The 20,930-nt window shown below is 44.9% G+C and overlaps 1 protein-coding gene across 1 annotated transcript in view; it reads left to right on the top strand.

Moving 5' to 3' along the window:
- The window catches only part of adissp (adipose secreted signaling protein), a 126,408-nt gene extending 111,166 nt beyond the window's left edge, over positions 1–15,242 (top strand). The window contains exon 5 of the mRNA XM_063045139.1: positions 14,590–15,242. Coding sequence (XP_062901209.1) covers positions 14,590–14,690 — 101 coding nt within the window. The 3' untranslated portion in view covers positions 14,691–15,242. The remainder of the gene's footprint in view (positions 1–14,589) is intronic.
- Positions 15,243–20,930: the final 5,688 nt, after the last annotated feature.

Genomic DNA, 20,930 nt, shown 5'->3' on the forward strand with positions numbered 1-20,930 from the left:
AGAAATAAAGCTAGGATACCTAAGAGTTTTGCACAGTACTGTAGTAATGTTATGTTTTGCACTGTGCTGTTTCAGATTTTTAAAAAAATCAAATTTCATGATGTATGTGAGTGATGATAAACCTGATTCTGATATGAATCTTTATAGTAGACTGAGAGTGGGACGAGGGCAGGGAGAGAGGGATCATGATTGGGGAAAGGGGAGGGAGCAGGAAGCGTGAGAGTACTGTACTGATCAATAAACCAATTGTTTGGAATCAAATGACCTTGCCTGTCGTCTCAGGGCTGGGTATATCTCACCCACACCACCCCCAACACCGCCCCTGGCACTCCTCTGCCACCAGTCCCACCCCCCCGCCGCGGTGCTCCAACCTCATTATCCCTGACATCCTTTGCTCCAACCAGATATACAAACTTGCTCTCCACTCCATGTTGACCAATACAGTACTGACAAAAGTCTTGGGCACCCTGGCTATCTCTCTGTCGAATACTTTTGCACAGTACTGTACATTTTAAGTTATAAGTTTTAAAGCAAAACCAAATTATTCACTTTTAAACCTCTAGTTACATCTTTGTCATATTATTGCACAATTGGTAACATTTATTATTGTACCAAAATGCATGAGATACAGGAAGGATCTAGAAAGTGGGCACGGAATCTATTTTTGTTGTCTTCTGCACACCACTGTTGTAACGTGGTTATTTGAGTTACTGTCCCCTTCCTGTCTGCTTCCTGTCAGTCTGGCCATTCTCCTCCGACTTCCCTCATTAACAAGGCATTTTTGCCCATAGAACTGTCACTTTCGGGCCGGCTGGTGGCACAACGACATCGGCGCCAGACCCGGGAGCCGAGGTTCCCGGGTTCGAAACTAGTCAGGTCCGCCCCCGAGTAGGCTTTCCATCCGTGCCAGGTTGAGTGTCGAGATCGCAACTCAACCTCGTAAAATAAAAGGGAAAATACTGCGAAAATGTCTGTATGAGGAATGGAGCAGTACACAGTGTCTGTCTCTCTCTCTCTCTCTCTCTCTCTCTCTCTCTCTCTCTCTCTCTCTCTCTCTCTCTCTCCTCTCTCTCCTCTCTCTCCTCTCTCTCCTCTCTCTCCCCTCTCTCCCCTCTCTCCCCTCTCTCCCCTCTCTCCCCTCTCTCCCCTCTCTCCCCTCTCTCCCTCTCTCCCCTCTCTCCCCTCTCTCCCCTCTCTCCCCTCTCTCCCCTCTCTCCCCTCTCTCCCCTCTCTCCCCTCTCTCCCCTCTCTCTCCTCTCTCCCCTCTCTCTCCTCTCTCTCCTCTCTCTCCTCTCTCTCCTCTCTCTCCTCTCTCTCCTCTCTCTCCTCTCTCTCCTCTCTCTCCTCTCTCTCCTCTCTCTCCTCTCTCTCCTCTCTCTCCTCTCTCTCCTCTCTCTCCTCTCTCTCCTCTCTCTCCTCTCTCTCCTCTCTCTCCTCTCTCTCCTCTCTCCCCCCCCCCCCCCCGCCGCCGCCGCCTGGTAAAAGCCATGAAAAAAAGACTTCATCACAGACACTCGCACACACGCAAGCACATGCCCAAAAAAAGAACTGTCACTCACTGCCTGATTTTTGTTTCTTACACCGTTCTTTGTAAACTCTAGAAACGGTTGTGTGTGAGAATCCCAGGAGATCCTCAGTTTCTGAAATACTCAAACCACCCCATCTGGCACCAACAATCATTGCATGATCAAAGTCACTTTGATCACATTTCTTTCCCCATTCTAAAGCTTGGGCTGAACAACAACTGAGCCTCTTCTTCTGACTGTTAATGGCAGTTGGCAGTCCAACTTAAAGGTGCATTACCACCAACTGGACTGGAGTGTGGTGTAGAGCGGTGGTCTCCAACCACCGGGCTGCGCGGAAACGATATGATTTGACGATATGAGTCAGCTGCACCTTTCCTCATTCCCTGTCATGCACTGTTGAACTTGAACCCCCCCCCCCGCCATCGGCCGGTCCGCAAGAATATTGTCAATATTGAACCGGTCCGCGGTGCACAAAACGGTTGGGGACCCCTGATGTAGAGAATTGTGAAATTAAATCCTCACTAGTTCTTTATCAAATAAAAACTAATTTACCCAGAAAAACCCTATAGATTGTAAGTAGTGAAGGACAGTGCTGTGAATTAAAGTCACTCCCACAACTTAATGAAGTTTTAAAATGAAAACTGTAAACTCCCCAAAGATAGTAGTGAAGCCTGCATTTAATTTATTTCAACCTTATATGCTTCAGCCTGTAATAGGATGTGTGCAACTGTTTCATAATGATGACAAAACCTACACACCCCAGAGTGATATTTTCCAGCAAGACAGAACGAATGATTAAACATGGTATGCACAACTCTATGTCGAGTTAATATAACTCCTTCCCTTCTTGTCTTACCCCCTTCCCCCAACTATCCAACAGTTTTCTGTGTTCTGTAATGGGGTCTCCCCTTACGCCAATTATCCCATTATCCCACAGGTCATGCCGCAAACCCTTAATTCTTACCTGAACACCCCCTTAGCTTCTGATTTGCTAAGAGGAAGGCCTGTCCACTGTTGAACTTTTAACAGCTTTCCTAGCTAAACGATCAACCAGCTCTTTCCCCTCAACACCTCTATGTGCAGGGACCCATAAGAAGAGAACATGTAAACCTATATTTTGAATATTAAGTAAAGTTTGAAGAGCTTCCAACAGTAAATCAGACCTACTGCCAGAATGACCCGTTTTAAGACACATCAAAACCGAAAAATAATCTCTACAGATTAGAATTTTGCAAGGGTAAATTCCCTCCACCCACTGTCGGCCCAAAATGATGGCCACCATTTCTACTGTATACACTGATAAATGGTTAGTAAGACAGTTCTTTATTGTTACTTGTAATTCAGACACAAAAGCAGCCACACCAATATTCCTAATTAAATTATCTTTTGATCCATTAGGGAAAATGGTTAACATATCACAGTAATTTTCCTTAACATATTGATGGACCAACAGACTCTCAGGCATATCAGAATCCTTAGACTTCATTAAATCATGTAATCTAAAATCAGCTAAAGTTACTGGAAAAAACCAAGGTGGGGTTACTGAAAAAGCTACAGTGACACATATTACATAATCCAACAGACCCATATCCTAGTGTGATAGGAACCCAGTCACCCAAAGCTAAGAACACTCATCTTGTACTGTTTCCAACAGTCCCCCAACACAGCTTTAACAGGGTGATCATTCCTCTGCCCCCTCAAGTTAACCCAGTATGTTAACATAGTCATAGTCATAGTCATACTTTATTGATCCCGGGGGAAATTGGTTTTTGTTACAGTTGCACCATAAATAATAAATAGTAATAAAACCATAAATAGTTAAATAGTAATATGTAAATTATGCCAGGAAATAAGTCCAGGATCAGCCTATTGGCTCAGGGTGTCTGACCCTCCAAGGGAGGAGTTGTAAAGTTTGATGGCCATAGGCAGGAATGACTTCCTATGACGCTCTGTGTTGCATCTCGGAGGAATGAGTCTCTGGCTGAATGTACTCCTGTGCCCACCCAGTACATTATGTAGTGGGTGGGAGACATTGTCCGAGATGGCATGCAACTTGGACAGCATCCTCTTTTCAGACACCACTGTCAGAGAGTCCCGTTCCATCCCCACAACATCACTGGCCTTACGAATGAGTTTGTTGATTCTGTTGGAGTCTGCTACCCTCAGCCTGCTGCCCCAGCACACAACAGCAAACATGATAGCACTGGCCACCACAGACTCGTAGAACATCCTCAGCATCGTCCGGCAGACGTTAAAGGACCTCAGTCTCCTCAGGAAATAGAGACGGCTCTGACCCTTCTTGTAGACAGCCTCAGTGTTCTTTGACCAGTCCAGTTTATTGTCAGTTTGTATCCCCAGGTATTTGTAATCCTCCACCACGTCCACACTGACCCACACACCAGCTTCAACCTCTGCAACTGTAAGGGTAATTGTCCAGTTTCAGGCAGTAAAACGGAAATGGGACAACCTTACTGCGCCACAACACAATCTTAAAGCCTGTGCTCGTATCACATCCAAACATTTTAAAGCTGAATAGGAAGCTGATCCATAAGCTACAAAGCCATAATCAAGCACAGATCTAATTAGAACAAGTATAAATGGTCAACAAAAATTTTTGTGTGGCACCCCAAGAATACCCACATGGACACCTGAAAATATTCCATACTTCTTTAATTTTACCAGTTATTTTACTGAAATGGTTCTTCCATGTCAGCTTATTATTCATCCATATGCCTAGAAATCTTATCACTGACATTTCTTCATGGGTTTGACCATATAATTTCAAATCATGTGCAGGTCTATTGATCCTCTTTGTAAAACACATAACTTGTGCTGTAGCTACTGAAAGCTTAAAACACCATCTATTTGCCCAGTGTTCGACCTTATTCATCACTAATTGCATCCTGAATATAATAAAATTGAAATTTCTACCTCTAATCCATAAAGCTCCGTCTATTACATAGAGTGATTTACCCACCCCAGTACCTATCTCAGAGAAAAAAATCATTAATCATAATATTAAATAATAAAGGGCTACAAATACTGCCTTGTAGGGTCCCATTCTCTATCTCACAGAGACCCAAATATACCTTACTGCACAGACCATCCAAATAAAAAAAACTCAGAAAAAAATTATAGTTTTTCCCTCACTTCTAATTTCCATAATTTAATTAAAAGACCTTCCTTCCTTCACATATATGCCTTTTCAATATCAAAAATACTGCTATTACAACTTCTTTATTTACCAGTGCTTTCCTAATATCATCTTCCAAACATAAAACTGAATCCAGTGTCATTCTACCCATCCGAAATCTGCTCTGATAAAACGTGCTATCACCTTTCTTTTCCAAACAACAATTCAAACTCTCTGTTACCATACATTCTATAAGTTTACACAAATGAAATGTTTACTGAACCTCTTGCCCATGCCTGCATGCTTTCATGAATTGATTTGCTGTCATATGATTGGCTCATTAGAAATTTGCATTACCGAGCAGGTATCCCTGATAAAATAGCCATCATGTGTACTGAGGAAAGGTGGAATGGTCCAGACAGATCGTTCCAGAACAAGTACATCAAAGTCCAATAACAGAACGAGTAGTTACGTAGAAAGTGTGGTGCAGGTAGACAAACCAATTGCAAGTGCCATGATGAGGTAGACTAAGAAATCACGAGCTCTTTCTCCTATAAGAGATTGGATCAAGACTTTTACGGTAGTGGGTAGAAACTGTGAGCCTGTCATTACCTTTGTACCTTCGGCCTGATAGGAAGAGGGGAAAAGAGAGTATGTCCAAGCTAGGAGCGGACTTTGATAATGTTGGCAGCTTTCCTGAGGCAACAGGAAACGTAGACAGAGGGGGGGGCTGGTTTGCGTGATGGATTGGGCTGCACTCATAGCTCTCTGCAGTTTCTAGTGACCTTTGCAGAGTCGTTGCCATACCAAGCAGGGATGCATCTGGAGAGATGTTTCCTGCAGGGGATCTTTAAAGTTGGTGAGGGTCAACGGTGACATGCCGAATTTCCTTAGACTTCTGAGGAAGTAGAGGCGCTGGTGTGTTTCTTGGCCATAGTACTTACCTCGTTGGATCACAACAAGCAATTGGTGATTGAACAAAAAGAATTAAGATAGGCTACTCAGCTGCCCACTCTGTCTTTCAAAGGGATCATGACTAACCCTATAATTCAGTGCTACTCTCCTGCACCAGTTCACTAAGAGATTTTTTATTTAACTTAGAGATTCAGCACAATAGCAGGCCCTTCCGGCCCAATGAGCCCGCGCTGCCCCGTTAAACCCACTTGACCAATTAACCAACTAACCCGTACATCTTTCAGAATGTGGGAGGAAACCAGCCCGGACCGTGCAGACTCCTTACGGAGAGCGGCGGATTTGAATCTAGTCACTGATGCTCTAACCACTACACTGCTGTGCTGCCCCAGTAGCATGCCCACAACTTACTAAATCTTCGTAACATGTAAGTCTTTGGACTTACCATTGAAATTCTGAGATTTATGGATTAAGCTGTAGTTCGTATTGACCTCTTTTGGTTCTGTGTTTTATTTCGTGTTCTCGCCCATTCTTTCTTGTTGACGATTGGTGGGTTTGGGTTTTGGGGTTTGTTGTTCTTGTTATTTCTCCTCGTGGGTGTTCTGTTAGTTTTTGTATTGGGGGTGGTTTGGGTTTTGATGTTTTTGTTTGTTTTCGTGTGGGGGTCGTGGCTGACCTTATTTTAACTACTTCAGTGGCTCTGTCTATTCTGTGGCTCTCTGGAGAAGGCAAATCCCGGAGTTGTATTCTGCATACATACCTTGATAATGAGATGAACCTTTAAACCTTCAGACTGTGGGAGGAAACCAGAACAGCTGAAGGAAGTGTATGCAGTCAAGTGGAGAAGGTATAAACTTCCTACAGGGGAAGCTGGAATCAAACCCAGGTCACTGATGCTGTAAACTATTACCTAATTGCTGTGTTATTGCGCTGCTGAACCCATGTTCCATGATTTCCAACAAAAAGCTCTCTGCCCATTATTTTACAGTTGCATTTTGTTTCCAGTGTAGGACATTAAATGGTTAATAATCGAAAGAGTAATCTTCTTGCCCCAGTTATGTTCCTGTCTTTTATGAGGTGACGTTATCTGTTTGGAACCCAGAGACATTCTTGAATTATAGAAGTAAGATTGTTATAGATTAGTATTCCTCCCCAGCTGAACCGAGGCTTCAGCTCAGCAATAATATTAACTTTTCAAGGCCGGGAAGTAATAGCTCACATTACTGTTGAGGACCTGACTGCTTCAGACAAGGCCGCAAATAAAAGAAGTGCTTACACAATTTCAGGCTGGTGATAAAGAACCCACATTGTTTCCCTGTCTAAAGCGGCAGGAGAGAGTGTGCGCCAACAGATGTGTTTGAGTGTGTGCTTTATTGTGTGTCCTAGCAGCGCGGTCTTGGCAACTCTCGCTGCTTAGGCACTTTATGAATGAAGCTCAGTATAAATCTGATCTGACTCCAGAGTTCCCATTGTAGATCAACAGAGACCGATTGCATCGGCGTGGTCTTCATGGCGTTAATTGTTCAGAACACCTTTGACCTTTGGCACATATTATGTTCCTTGTGTTTTATGATATTGTTAATTCTTTGGATATGTTTTCTCTTTCTTGCTCTCACTCACCTCTCTCCTGGTCAGTCACTTCTTCTTCTTGTTACAATAGTCTCTGAAAATCAATCTCCCTCCCTTCTCTCCTTTCTCTTTCCATCCCGTCATTCTCCTTCCTTACCCATCGCTCACCCTCCCCCACCACTTTCTGCCTCACTCCTTGTTGTTTCCCTCGCCCTCTACCCCTCCCCTCCGCACACACCCTCCCCATCGCCCCCACCCCCACCCTCCCCCTCACACACACCCTCCCCATCGCCCCCGCCCTCTCACACACCCTCTCCCTCTCACACCCTCCCCATTGTTCCCCCTCTCCCACATCCTCTCCATCGCCCCAGCCTCCCCATCGTTCCCCTGCTGCTCCCTCCCTCTCTCCTGCCATTTACCCCCTCGCCATTACGCTCCCTTCACCATTCATGCTCTATCTCTGCATTTCCCCCCCCCAACTCCATTTCTCCCCCATCCTCCTCCTCCCATTCCAAACCTAGCCCCTGTGATGTTTTTCCAATGGTTGGCCTCTTACAGATTTACAGGGGCTTCAGATGCCTGGATCCTAAAGTCTGGAATTCTATCCCTAAATAATCTCATATCTGGATGATCAGACCCTTCCCTTTGGCCATCATTTCCCAACATTTGCCTGTGTGTTCAGTGTTCTGTGATGTTTTACTGAGCCAACGGTACGATATAAATGCTGTCGTCTTTAATTTGGGCTTTCAACTTCCACCATTGTAACTGAGAGCTTGGACCACAGTCAAGTCAAGTCACTTTTTATTGTCATTTTGGCCATAACTGCTGGTACAGCACACAGTAAAAATGAGACAACGTTTTTCAGGACCATGGTGCTACATGAAACTACACAAAAACTACACTAGACTACAGACCTACCCAGGACTGCATAAAGTGCACAAAACAGTGCAGGCATTACAATAAATAATAAACAAGACAATAGGCACAGTAGAGGGCAGTACGTTGGTGTCAGTCCAGGCTCTGGGTATTGAGGAGTCTGATGGCTTGGGGGAAGAAACTGTTACATAGTCTGGTCGTGAGAGCCCGAATGCTACGGTGCCTTTTGCCAGATGGCAGGAGGGAGAAGAGTTTGTATGAGGGGTGCGTGGGGTCCTTCATAATGCTGTTTGCTTTGCGGATGCAGCGTGTGGTGTAAATGTCTGTGATGGTAGGAAAAGAGACCCTGATGATCTTCTCAGCTGACCTCACTATCCGCTGCAGGGTCTTGCAATCTGAGATGGTGCAATTTCCGAACCAGGCAGTGATGTAGCTGCTCAGGATGCTCTCAATACAACCTCTGTAGAATGTGGTGAGGATGGGGGGGGGGAGGAGATGGACTTTTCTCAGCCCTCGCAGAAAGTAGAGACGCTGCTGGGCTTTCTTTGCTATGGAGCTGGTGCTGAGGGACCAGGTGAGATTCTCCGCCAGGTGAACACCAAGAAATTTGGTGCTCCTAACGATCTCTACGGCGGAGTCGTCGATGTTCAGCAGAGAGTGGTTGCTCTGTGTCCCCCTGAAGTTACTGGGGTGAAAAGTCAAAGTATAATTTATTATCAAAGTACATTATGTTACCATATACTACCTTGAGCTTAATTTTTTGCAGGCATTTACAGAAAAGATAAAGCAATGGAATTTACAAAAAACTACATAAACAAAAACTGCCAAATTATCAATGTCCAAAATAAGGTAAATTGTGCAAATAAGTGAAAGTAATACTGACAGCATGAAATCAAAGTTCAAAGTACATTTATTATCAAAGTATGTATACTATATGCAGTCTTGATATTTGTTACTGTACAGGCAGCCACAAAGAAACCCAACAGAACTCATTTGAAAAAAAATTGTTAAACACCTGATGTGCAGAATAAAAACAAATTGTGCAAGCAATAAAAAGTAAGCAAGTAACATTCCGAAGTGAAATTCACAGAAGTGAGTCCACAGGCACAAAGCCGGTCATCACAGCCTCCGGTCTAGTCGCCCGTCAGTTGCAGGCCATAGCCTCAGTTCAGCACAGGGACAAGTAAACCTCGCAGAGGGACGAGCTGAACACTGGCCCGCCTCTCGCCTCTAGCCCCAATGCTCTGACCTTTACAATCAGGCCCAGCACTTAAATCAGTTAAATAGCAGTTCATTCCTCATTCTTGAACTCGGGCCCTGCCGCTTTGATTTGCTCTCGGGCCTGGGCCCTGTACCTCGCTTCTATCGCTTCGAATTCGCTCCAGGTCCTTGAAAGTGAGTCCACAGGTTGTTGAATCAGTTCACAATTGGAAGCCAGTGAAGTTACCCATGTCGGTTCCGGAGCCTGATGGTTGAAGGGTAATAACTGTTCCTGAACCTGGTGCTGTAGATCCTAAGGCTTTTGTTCCTCTTGCCCAATGGTAGTGGTGAAAAAAAAGGGCACAGCCTGGATGGTGGGGGTCCTTGAAGATGGATAAACGCAAGAGATTCTGTAGATATGGAAGTCCAGAAGAACAAACACAAAATGCTGGAGGAACTCAGCAGGTCAGGCAGTGTCTTTTGAAAGAAATGAACTGCTGATGTTTCGGGCTGAGACCTGTCATCAGGTCAGGACGAAGGGTCTCAGCCGAGCTGTCGACTGTTCATTCCTCTCCCTCGATGATGGATGCTGCTTTCCTGTGGTAGCATTCCTTGTAAATGTGCTCAAGGGTGAGAATTCTCTGACCTTCTGTCCCTATATTACTGCTTTGTGTCTTGTGTTTCCATCGCTGTTGTGAAAAGGCTCGACTCTGCTGTAACAGACTCTCTGTGATACCTTATGCAGAGACTAAGTCTCGCTGCTTTGTCCTTACACCAGTAGAGTTGTTCTGTGCTGACACCTACTGAACAGAGTGGCATCATTCCCCTTCCACTCAGTTCTGCATTTGAGATCCTTACTGAAACCATTTTGATTTCTGTTTATGTAGAGCCTTAAAGTTACAAAGCTGATTTATAGACGCTCTTACTGAAGAACAAAAATTATAACAACTACTAAAGATGACCAAATGTTAACAGTGATGCCTAGTTTAGAATACTGAGTGCAGTTTTCAAAGGTGCAATTTAATGTCAGAAAAATGTATACAATATTTATTTTCAGAAGACCTTTGACAAGGTGCCACACATGAGGCTACTTAACAAGATAAGAGCCCATGGAATTATGGGAAAGTTACATACGTGGATAGAGCGTTGGCTGATTGGCAGGAAACAGAGAGTGGGAATAAAGGGATCCTATTCTGGTTGGCTACCGGTTACCAGTGGTGTTCCACAGGGGTCCGTGTTGGAGCCGCTTCTTTTTACATTGTACATCAACGATTTGGATTATGGAATATTATCCTTCCTTCAGTTAGTCCTGATGAAGGGTCTCGGCCTGAAACGTCGACTGCGCCTCTTCCTATAGATGCTGCTTGGCCTGCTGCGTTCACCAGCAACTTTGATGTATGTTGCTTGAATTTCCGGCATCTGCAGAATTCCTGTTGTTTGGATTATGGAAAAGATGGCTTTGTGGCTAAGTTTGCTGACGATATGAAGATAGGTGGAGGGGCCGGTAGTGCTGAGGAAATGGAGTCTGCAGAGAGACTTGGATAGATTGGAAGAATGGGCAAAGAAGTGGCAAATGAAATGCAATGTTGGAAAGTGTATGGTTATGCACTTTGGCAGAAGAAAACAGACTATTATTTAAATGGGGAGAGAATTCAAAGTTCTGAGATGCAATGGGACTTGGGAGTCCTCGTACAGGATACCCTTAAGGTTAACCTCCAGGTTGAGTCAGTAGTGAAGAAGGCGGCGAATGCAATGTTGACATTCATTTCTAGAGGAATAGAGTATAGGAGCAGGGATGTGATGTTGAGGCTCTATAAGGCGCTGGTGAGACCTCACTTGGAGTACTGTGGGCAGTTTTGGTCTCATTTAAGAAAGGATGTGCTGATGTTGGAGAGGGTACAGAGAAGATTCACTAGAATGATTCCGGGAATGAGAGGGTTAACATATGAGGAACGTTTGTCCGCTCTTGGACTGTATTCCTTGGAGTTTAGAAGAATGAGTGGGGACCTCATAGAAACATTTTGAATGTTGAAAGGCATGGACAGAGTGGATGTGGCAAAGTTGTTTCCCATGATGGAGGAGTCTAGTTCGAGAGGGCATGACTTCAGGATTGAAGGGTGCCCATTCTGAAGAGAAATGCGAAGAAAGTTTTTTAGTCAGAGGGTGGTGAATCTTTGGAATTTGTTGCCACGGGCGGCAGTGGAGGCCAAATCATTGGGTGTATTTAAGGCAGAGATTGATAGGTATCTGAGTAGCCAGGGCATCAAAGGTTATGGTGAGAAGGCAGGGGAGTGGGACTAAATGGGAGAATGGATCAGCTCATGATAAAATGGCAGAGCAGACTCGATGGGCCGAATGGCTGACTTCTGCTCCTGTCTTATGGTGATATACATCCTGAAATGCTTCTTCTTCACAAGCATCCATGAAAACAGAGAAGTGCCCCAAGAATGAATGACAGTTAAACGTAGAAACTCCACAGTTCCCCCTCCCAGTTCCCCTCCCTCTTGTGCGTAAGCAGCAGACAGCAACAATCACCCCTCCCCCCACTGGCAAAAAAAAAAGCATCAGCACCCGCCACTGAGCACTCGAGCATGAGCAAAGCAATAGCAAAGACACGGACTAGCGGTTACCCCAAAGGCTTTGTGTTTCACCTGGCATTCGACGTACCACAGGTTCTCTCTCCCCCTAGTAAGGGAGAAGGAGATGTCTCCATTTTCCCAGCGAGCGGGGAGACTTAAACAACTTGCTGGTTTATGGTATTAAAAGTCCGTTATGTCGCTTTTTCCGAGCTCTGTGCCTGAATGAAGATCGCAAAGATCCCAGGTCTCCAGGCACACAGCAGATATCCTGACTCCCCTGAAGACACGCGGGTCTCCTGACATGACACCAAACCTCGATCCGCCCATCTCCAGAACCCCGAGATCTTGGTGAGACCACACCTGGAGTATTGTGTGCAGTTTTGGTCCCCTAATCTGAGGAAAGACATCTTTGCCATAGAGGGAGTACAAAGAAGGTTCACCAGATTGATTCCTGGGATGGCAGGTCTTTCATATGAAGAAAGACTGGATGAACTGGGCTTGTACTCGTTGGAATTTAGAAGATTGAGGGGGGATCTGATTGAAACGTATAAGATCCTAAAGGGATTGGACAGGCTAGATGCAGGAAGATTGTTCCCGATGTTGGGGAGGTCTAGAACGAGGGGTCACAGTTTGAGGATAGAGGGGAAGCCTTTTAGGACCGAGGTTAGGAAAAACTTCTTCACACAGAGAGTGGTGAATCTGTGGAATTCTCTGCCACAGCAAACTGTTGAGGCCAGTTCATTAGCTATGTTTAAAAGGAAGTTAGATATGGCCCTTGTGGCTACAGGGGTCAGGGGGTATGGAGGGAAGGCTGGGTTCTGAGTTGGATGATCAGCCATGATCATAATAAATGGCGGTGCAGGCTCGAAGGGCCGAATGGCCTACTCCTGCACCTATTTTCTATGTTTCTATGTTTCTATCTTAGGCTTCCAAATCCATTCTGGACTCTTAGGCCGAACCCTTGGCGTGCCGAACAACGGCCGGTCCTGAACCCCCGAGAATGGGTCCCATTCCCGCAAAGAACCAAAGTCAGCGTGTAACTCCAGGTCAGAGTCTTCAGAAGAACCCTGAAAGGGAAAAACAAAGATATTAAAGATGGAAATAGAGCTGTTTCCGAGGATGCAAGCAAAGGAGTCGCCGTTTAGCGCCATCTTAACTTCGCTCTGCCTCCCCTGATCACCTCCCTACAGGAATGATGTTAATAAGGTTGAGTGAGTACAGAGAAAATTTACAAGGATTTTGCATGGACTGGAGGACCTGAGTTATCAGGAAAGGCTGAACAGGTTAGGTCTTTATTCCTGGGAACGTGGATTTGATCGAGGTATACAAAATTGTGAGGGCATTAGATACAGTAAATGCAAGTAGGCTTCTTCTTTGAGGTTGGGTGGGACTACAACTAAAGGTCATGGGTCAAAGGTGGAAAGTAAGGGAAACATGAGGTGAAGCAACTTCACTCGGAGGGTCGTGAGAGAGTGGAACGAGCTGCAAGTGGTGTATGCAAGCTCGACTTCAATGATTGAGGGAAATTTGGATAGGTACACAGAAGGCTATAGTCCCAGTACAGGCCGAAAAGACTAGGTAGTTTAAATGGCTCGGCACAGACTAGATGAGCCAAAGTGCCTGTTTCTGTGCCGTACTTTTCTATGTTTCTATGACTCCAAGTCTGGTACAGCAATTCAAATGCAAGGGAATGTGAGAAGCTGTAGTGAGTTGTCAGCTCTGCCTGATACATCACTGGCACATCCCTCCCCACCATGCCGCAACACGCTAGCATCTGTTCTCAAAGACGCCCCACCGTCCAAGCCGTCCATCTTCTCATTGCTACCATTGGGCAGGAGGCAGAAATTCCTGAAGTCTCAACCATCAGGTTCAAGAGCAATGCACGCAAAATGCTGCAGGAACTCCTCTGATAACCATAAAGCCATAGTTAGCCATTCAGCCCATTGTACTGTTCTGTACATTTATTATCAAATAAGGTATTCAACCTTGAGATTCTTCGTCTTGCAGGCAACCACAAAACAAAGAAACACAATAGAACCAGTTTAAATGCAAACACCACACAACAAGTCCCATCAAGCACCCAATGTGTAGGAAAAAAAAAGAACATATCTTGCAAACAAATAACATTAACCCGCAGAGTCCCCGAAAGTGAATTCATGGCCAAGGGGCTGCTGTGTGGCTGATTTATTCTCCCTCGCAATTGCGTTATCCTGCCTTCTCCCCAGAACGGCAGGATAGAAGCTGCTCTTGGATCTGGTGCTGTGTCCTTTTAAACTTCTGCCTGCTAGCAAAAGAGGGAAGAGAGAATGACCAGGGTCGGATCGACCCTTGATTGTGTTGGCTGTTCTGTAGAGCAGCTCTTCTTCGGTTGTCCATCGAAATCTGATGACGACGTCCACTCCTCTAACGGTGAGATCTTTGATGACTGCACAGTCCTATCCTGGACCCACAAGCTCTATTGCAGGTGGGGCATTTATATGTGGTAGTGGTGGCAGCCATGGCTGCATTTCTCCTGGCTCTCTTCTGCTGTCTTCTGGTTGTTCTTTCCATCTCCAGAATACGAAGCCCGTCCCTACACAGCTGTCGCCAGAGCAGCAGGTAGGCAGGGTCAGTGGAGGGGAGGCTTATTTGTGTGATGGACTGGGCTGCGTTCGCAGCCACCGTAACTGATGTTCATTGTGGTCTTGGAACTATTGTCACCACAGCTTCAGTTCCTTATAACATGGGTTGAGGCCACCATTATTCGAAGTACCTGAGTAGCTCACCGTTCCCCATCTCCCTTTCTGTGTTTCAGATCGACTCCATGGGACTCCCATGCTGCTGGAAGGCGTCAAGTGCATTGGCACGGAACTGGAGTACGACTCCGAGCAGAGCGACTGGCAGGGTTTTGATTAGTCGACACCAGGACACAATGCTGCCTTCAGCCTCGATGGTCACCACACAAATGCCACACTAGCTAAGCTGTGAAATATCTTGCAAAATTCAACCATAGATAAAGACTGTAGCATCTTTCTCTTCCTTTCTCCCTGTTTATTTTCAATCTCATTATCCATCTCTTTTTAAATTTCCCTCCCCACCTCTATTTCTCTCATCCTTTCTCCTATTTTTCCCTCTCCCCATATATCTTTCTGCCTCTTTCACACTCTATTCTTCTTTTTGTACTTTGTTATTCAGCTTGTAATGTAAATTCCTGTTGAGCGTTCAATATAGACAAATGCAATTACTGCCTGTCCTTTGAAAAGTGGAGTGGGAGCATATATGTTGCTGTATATTGGATGAATCTAGGGATTTTATGAATTGAATGTACAATGAAGTACAACGCAGATTGTGTTTATTTTGTGAAATAAATGAAATACATTGTTAAATGATTTGTACTTTTTAAAAATTCTATGAATAAATGGAATGGAGAACAATGATGTTGACCTGGTTGGTCAGCAGTAATCTGATTACCAAGCTAGATGTTTGTTGGATCAAGTTCATCTTAGACCATAAGACATAGGAGCAGAACTAGGCCATTCTGCCCATCGAATCTGCTGTGCCATTCAGTCATGGCTCATTTATTATCTCTCTCAACCCCATTCTCCTGCCTTTTCCCTGCAGCCTTTGACGCCCTTAATAATGAAGAACCTATCAACCAATGACTTGTCCTCCACAGCCCTCAGTGGCAATGAATTCCGTAGATTCACCACCCTCTCACTAATGAAATTCCTCCTCATCTCTGTTCTATCTGTCTACCCTGGAGCTTTGGCCTCTGTCCCTAGACTCCCCCCCCCCCCCCCCGCTATAGGAAACATCCTCTCCACATCCACTCTATCTCAGCCTTTCAGTATTCAATAGACTTCAGTAAGGTACCTGCTCATTCTTTTAAACTTCAGCAAAGACAGGGCACAGCTGTCCCAGAATTATTCTCGTGAACCTCCTCTGGACCCTCTCCAATGCCAGCACATCTTTTCTTAGATAAGGGGTCCAAAACTGCTCACAATACTCCAAGTGCAATCTGACTAATGCCTTATAAAGCCTCAGCATTACAATCCTTGCTTTTATATTTTAGTCCACTCTAAATGAATCCTTACTGCCAAATCAAACTACAAGTTAACATTTAGGCAATTCGGCATGAGGACCCCAAGTCCTTTCGCCCCTCTGATTTCTGAATTTTCTCACCGTTCAGAAAATAGCTTGTGCCTTTATTCCTTCTGCCAATGTGCATATATTGCCCTGCACTATATTCCATCTGCCACTTTGCCCATTCTCCTAATCCAAGACCTTCTGCAGACTCCCTGCTTTCTCGACACTGTCTGTCCCTCCCCCTATCTTTGTATTGTCTGCAAACTGGGCTGCAAAGCCATTATTTTTGTCACCCAAATCATTGGCATATAAAGTGAAAAGTGGTCCCAACATTGAACCCTGCAGAACACCATTATTCACTGGCAGCCAGCTAGAACAGGCCCCTTTTATTCCCACTCTTTGTTTCCTGCCGGTCAGCAGATCTTAGTCAAGACTGATGTAATTTCCAGTACACAAGTGTAAAGGAGACAAAATAATTGTTACTCTGCTTCTGAGCATGAAAAAAATAAACACAATGAGATAAAGAACAATAATAATAAAAAAAGCACAATAAATATAAATGCATAGCTTATATACATAGATTGGTTGTATGCCCATAAAGTGATGCTGGATACAGGAGTGTCTACACACAAGGCAACTAATAGGAAATGATAAAGGAGAGGTGATTGGGGGTGTGGAGGGGTGGGTTAGTGGGTGGAAGTACTGACCAGTCTTACTCCTTGAGAGTCTGGTGATTCTGATGTGATGATGCCTCCTCGCTGATGGGAGTGGGACAAACAGTCCCTGAGCAAGATGGGTGGGATCCTTCATAATCTTACTGGCTCCTTTCTAATACTTTTCTGTAGATATGTTCTTGATGGTGGATAGGCTGGAGCTGGTGACGTGCTTGGCAGGTCTGACTATTCATCTTAAAGCCTCCCTGCCCGCCGCAGTGTATTTTGCATACCATGCAGTGACACAGCTTGCTGGGATGCTGTCTACTGCATATCTGTAGAACGGTGTGAGTAGATGTGCGTAGTCCAGCTCTCTCCTGTCTCCTCAAAAAGTAGAGGCGTTGGTGAGCTTTCTCAATTGTGTAGAGTGCGTTCTGGGATCATGTGAGGTTGTACGAGATGTGCACTCCCAGAAGTTTGAAAGTGTTTGCAGTTTCTATTGCTGTGTGCTAATGTAAAGGGACCTACTTCATCATGTGTTTCCAAGTACACCAGAACCTTTTTTAAAGCTTTTATAGGTATGTAAGAAGGAAGAGACTGGTAAAGACAAATGTAGGTCCCCTACAGACAGAAACAGGTGAATTGATTATGGGGAGCAAGGACATGGCAGACCAATTGAATAATTACTTTGGTTCTGTCTTCACTAAGGAGGACATAAATAATCTTCCAGAAATAGTAGGGGACAGAGGGTCCAGTGAGATGGAGGAACTGAGCGAAATACTTGTTAGTAGGGAAGTGGTGTTAGGTAAATTGAAGGGATTGAAGGCAGATAAATCCCCAGGGCCAGATGGTCTGCATCCTAGAGTGCTTAAGGAAGTAGCCCAAGGAATAGTGGATGCATTAGTGATAATTTTTCAAAACTCGTTAGATTCTGGACTAGTTCCTGAGGATTGGAGGGTGGCTAATGTAACTCCACTTTTTAAAAAAGGAGGGAGAGAGAAACCGGGGAATTTTAGACCGGTTAGCCTAACGTCGGTGGTGGGGAAACTGCTGGAGTCAGTTATCAAAGATGTTGATAACAGCACATTTGGAAAGCGGTGAAATCATCGGACAAAGTCAGCATGGATTTGTGAAAGGAAAATCATGTCTGACGAATCTCATAGAATTTTTTGAGGATGTAACTAGTAGAGTGGATAGGGGAGAACCAGTGGATGTGGTATATTTGAATTTTCAAAAGGCTTTTGACAAGGTCCCACACAGGAGATTAGTGTGCAAACTTAAAGCACACGGTATTGGGGGTAAGGTATTGATGTGGATGGAGAATTGGTTAGCAGACAGGAAGCAGAGTGGGAATAAACGGGACCTTTTCAGAATGGCAGGCGGGGACTAGTGGGGTACCGCAAGGCTCAGTGCTGGGACCCCAGTTGTTTACAATATATATTAATGACTTGGATGAGGGAATTAAATGCAGCATCTCCAAGTTTGCGGATGACACGAAGCTGGGTGGCAGTGTTAGCTGTGAGGAGGATGCAGAGTGACTTGGATAGGTTGGGTGAGTGGGCAAATTCATGGCAGATGCAATTTAATGTGGATAAATGTGAAGTTATCCACTTTAGTGGCAAAAATAGGAAAACAGATTATTATCTGAATGGTGGCCGATAAGGAAAAGGGGAGGTGCAACGAGACCTGGGTGTCATTATACACCAGTCATTGAAAGTGGGCATGCAGGTACAGCAGGCGTTGAAAAAGGCGAATGGTATGCTGGCATTTATAGTGAGAGGATTCGAGTACAGGAGCAGGGAGGTACTACTGCAGTTGTACAAGGCCTTGGTGAGACCACACCTGGAGTATTGTGTGCAGTTTTGGTCCCCTAATCTGAGGAAAGACATCCTTGCCATAGAGGGAGTACAAAGAAGGTTCACCAGATTGATTCCTGGGATGGCAGGTCTTTCATATGAAGAAAGACTGGATGAACTGGGCTTGTACTCATTGGAATTTAGAAGATTGAGGGGGGATCTGATTGAAACGTATAAAATCCTAAAGGGATTGGACAGGCTAGATGCAGGAAGATTGTCCCGATGTTGGGGAAGTCCAGAACAAGGGGTCACAGTTTGAGGATAAAGGGGAAGCCTTTTAGGACTGAGATTAGGAAAAACTTCTTCACACAGAGTGTGGTGAATCTGTGGAATTCTCTGCCACAGGAAGCAGTTGAGGCCAGTACATTGGCTATATTTAAGAGGGAGTTAGATATGGCCCTTGTGGCTAAAGGGATCGGGGGGTATGGAGGGAAGGCTGGGGCGGGGTTCTGAGTTGGATGATCAGCCATGATCATAATAAATGGCGGTGCAGGCTCGAAGGGCCGAATGGCCTACTCCTGCACCTATTTTCTATGTTTCTATGTTTCATCCTTAATAATGGATTCCAACATTTTCTCAACCCCTGAAATCAGGCTAAATGGCCTATAAATATCTTGCTTTTGCCTCCCCCCGCCCTTCTTAAAGAGTAGAGATACTTGCAATTTTCCATTCATAGAAACATAGAAAACCTACAGCACAATACAGGCCCTTCGGCCCACAAAGCTGTGCCAAACCTGTCCTTACCTGAGAAATTACCTAGGGTTACCCATAGCCCTCTATTTTTCTGAGCTCCATACACCTGTCCAGTAGTCTCTTAAAAGACCCTATCGTATCTGCTCCACCACTGTGGCCAGCAGCCCATTTCACGCACTCACTCTGCGTAATTTTTTTATATATAAATTTACCCCTGACATCTCCTCTGTACCTACTTCTAAGCATCTTAAAACTGTGCCCTCTCATGTTAGCCATTTCAGCCCTGGGAAAAAGCCTCTGACTATCCACACAATCAATGCCTCTCATCATCTTATACACATTCCAGAATCTAGTGTTTCTTCACTACTTATGCCTCCTCAATCTCTTCACCTACCTCTTTCAGAACCCTGAGGTGTAGTCAATCTGGTCTGAGTGTCTTATCTACCTTCAGACCTTTTAGCTTCCCAAGCACCTTAGTAATAGCAACTACACTCACCTCTACCCCCGACACTTGCATTTCTGGCATACTGCTGTTGTCTTCCATAGTGAAGACAAATGAGAAATGCGTTTGTCGGCCACTTTTGTTCCCCTCTACTGCCTCTCCTCTGTCATTTTCCAGCAGTCCAATATCTACTCTCGCCTCTCTTTTACTCTTGATATATCTGAAACAGCTTTTGGTATCTTCTTTTATATTATTGCTAGCTTACCTTCATATTTCGCATTTCATATTGCTATTTGAGTTGCCGTTTGATTTTTAAAAGCTTCCTAATCCCCTAACGTTACATGAATTTTTACAATATTATATGTTCTCTTTTGTTTTCGTGCTGTCTTTGATTTTCCTTGTCAACCACAACTGCCTTATCCTCCCTTTAGAATTATGTCACTTACTTAAGAGATCAATATTGTCATTTCCATTGCCCCTCCCTGTCGTAGCATTCGCTGATGTTGTCCTCTCACCCAGTTGCTCTTCAGTGATCCCTGCTGGCAACTATACATATAAACTTAGCAGCTCACAGCAGCCCACAGAAGAGGAACTTCCCACCTCATCTCTCAAACACAAGAGATTCTGCAGATGTATTGAGCAACACACAGAAAGCACTGGAGAGATTCAGAAAGTCAGGAGGCATCAGTGGGGGGGGGCAGTGTAATAAACAAACAATGCCCCCACCATCTTATTCTGGCTTCTGTCCCTTTCTTTTCAGGTCCCGATGAAGAGTCTCAGCCTGAATGTCAGCTGTTTATTCCTCTCCACAGGTGTTGCCTGACCTGCTGAGTTCCTCCAGCGTCTTGTGTGTGTTACACCACATCTTCTTGATTTTAAATGGATGTCCCTTTATCCAGTGATCAGGCCTTCAGAGTCATTGAGTTGCACTGCACAGAAAGAGACCCTTCGTCACATCATGCCTGTACAGATCATTTTGCCCATTTACGCTAATGGTGCTGGAAGCATTTAGGCAGGCAAGTGAACATGAGAGGAATAGAGGGATATGGACTGTGCTCAGACAGATGGAATTGGCCTCAAGTCCTGGCAACATTCTTGCAAGTCTTCTCTGTACTTTCAACTGTGATTGCATCTTTCCTGCAGGTAGGTGACCAAAACTGCACGCAATACTCCATATTAGGCCTCACCAATGTCTCATACAACTTCAAGACAACAGCACAGATATTGTGGGCCAAGTGTTCTGTGCTCTACGTTCTATGCCTTTGCCTTTACCCCACTTTATTTTTCCTTTCCGAAGCTTTGCTTTGTGAATCGTTAAACTGCCTACTCGCATCAACCTGCACCAGTTCCATACCTCTCCACAGCCCAACCATCCAAATGTCTTTAACATTGAAATCAAGCTTGCATGCACCGTTTGTGCTGGCAG

The sequence above is a fragment of the Mobula hypostoma genome, chromosome 4 (genome assembly GCF_963921235.1).
Source record: "Mobula hypostoma chromosome 4, sMobHyp1.1, whole genome shotgun sequence".
Lineage (NCBI taxonomy): Eukaryota > Metazoa > Chordata > Chondrichthyes > Myliobatiformes > Myliobatidae > Mobula > Mobula hypostoma.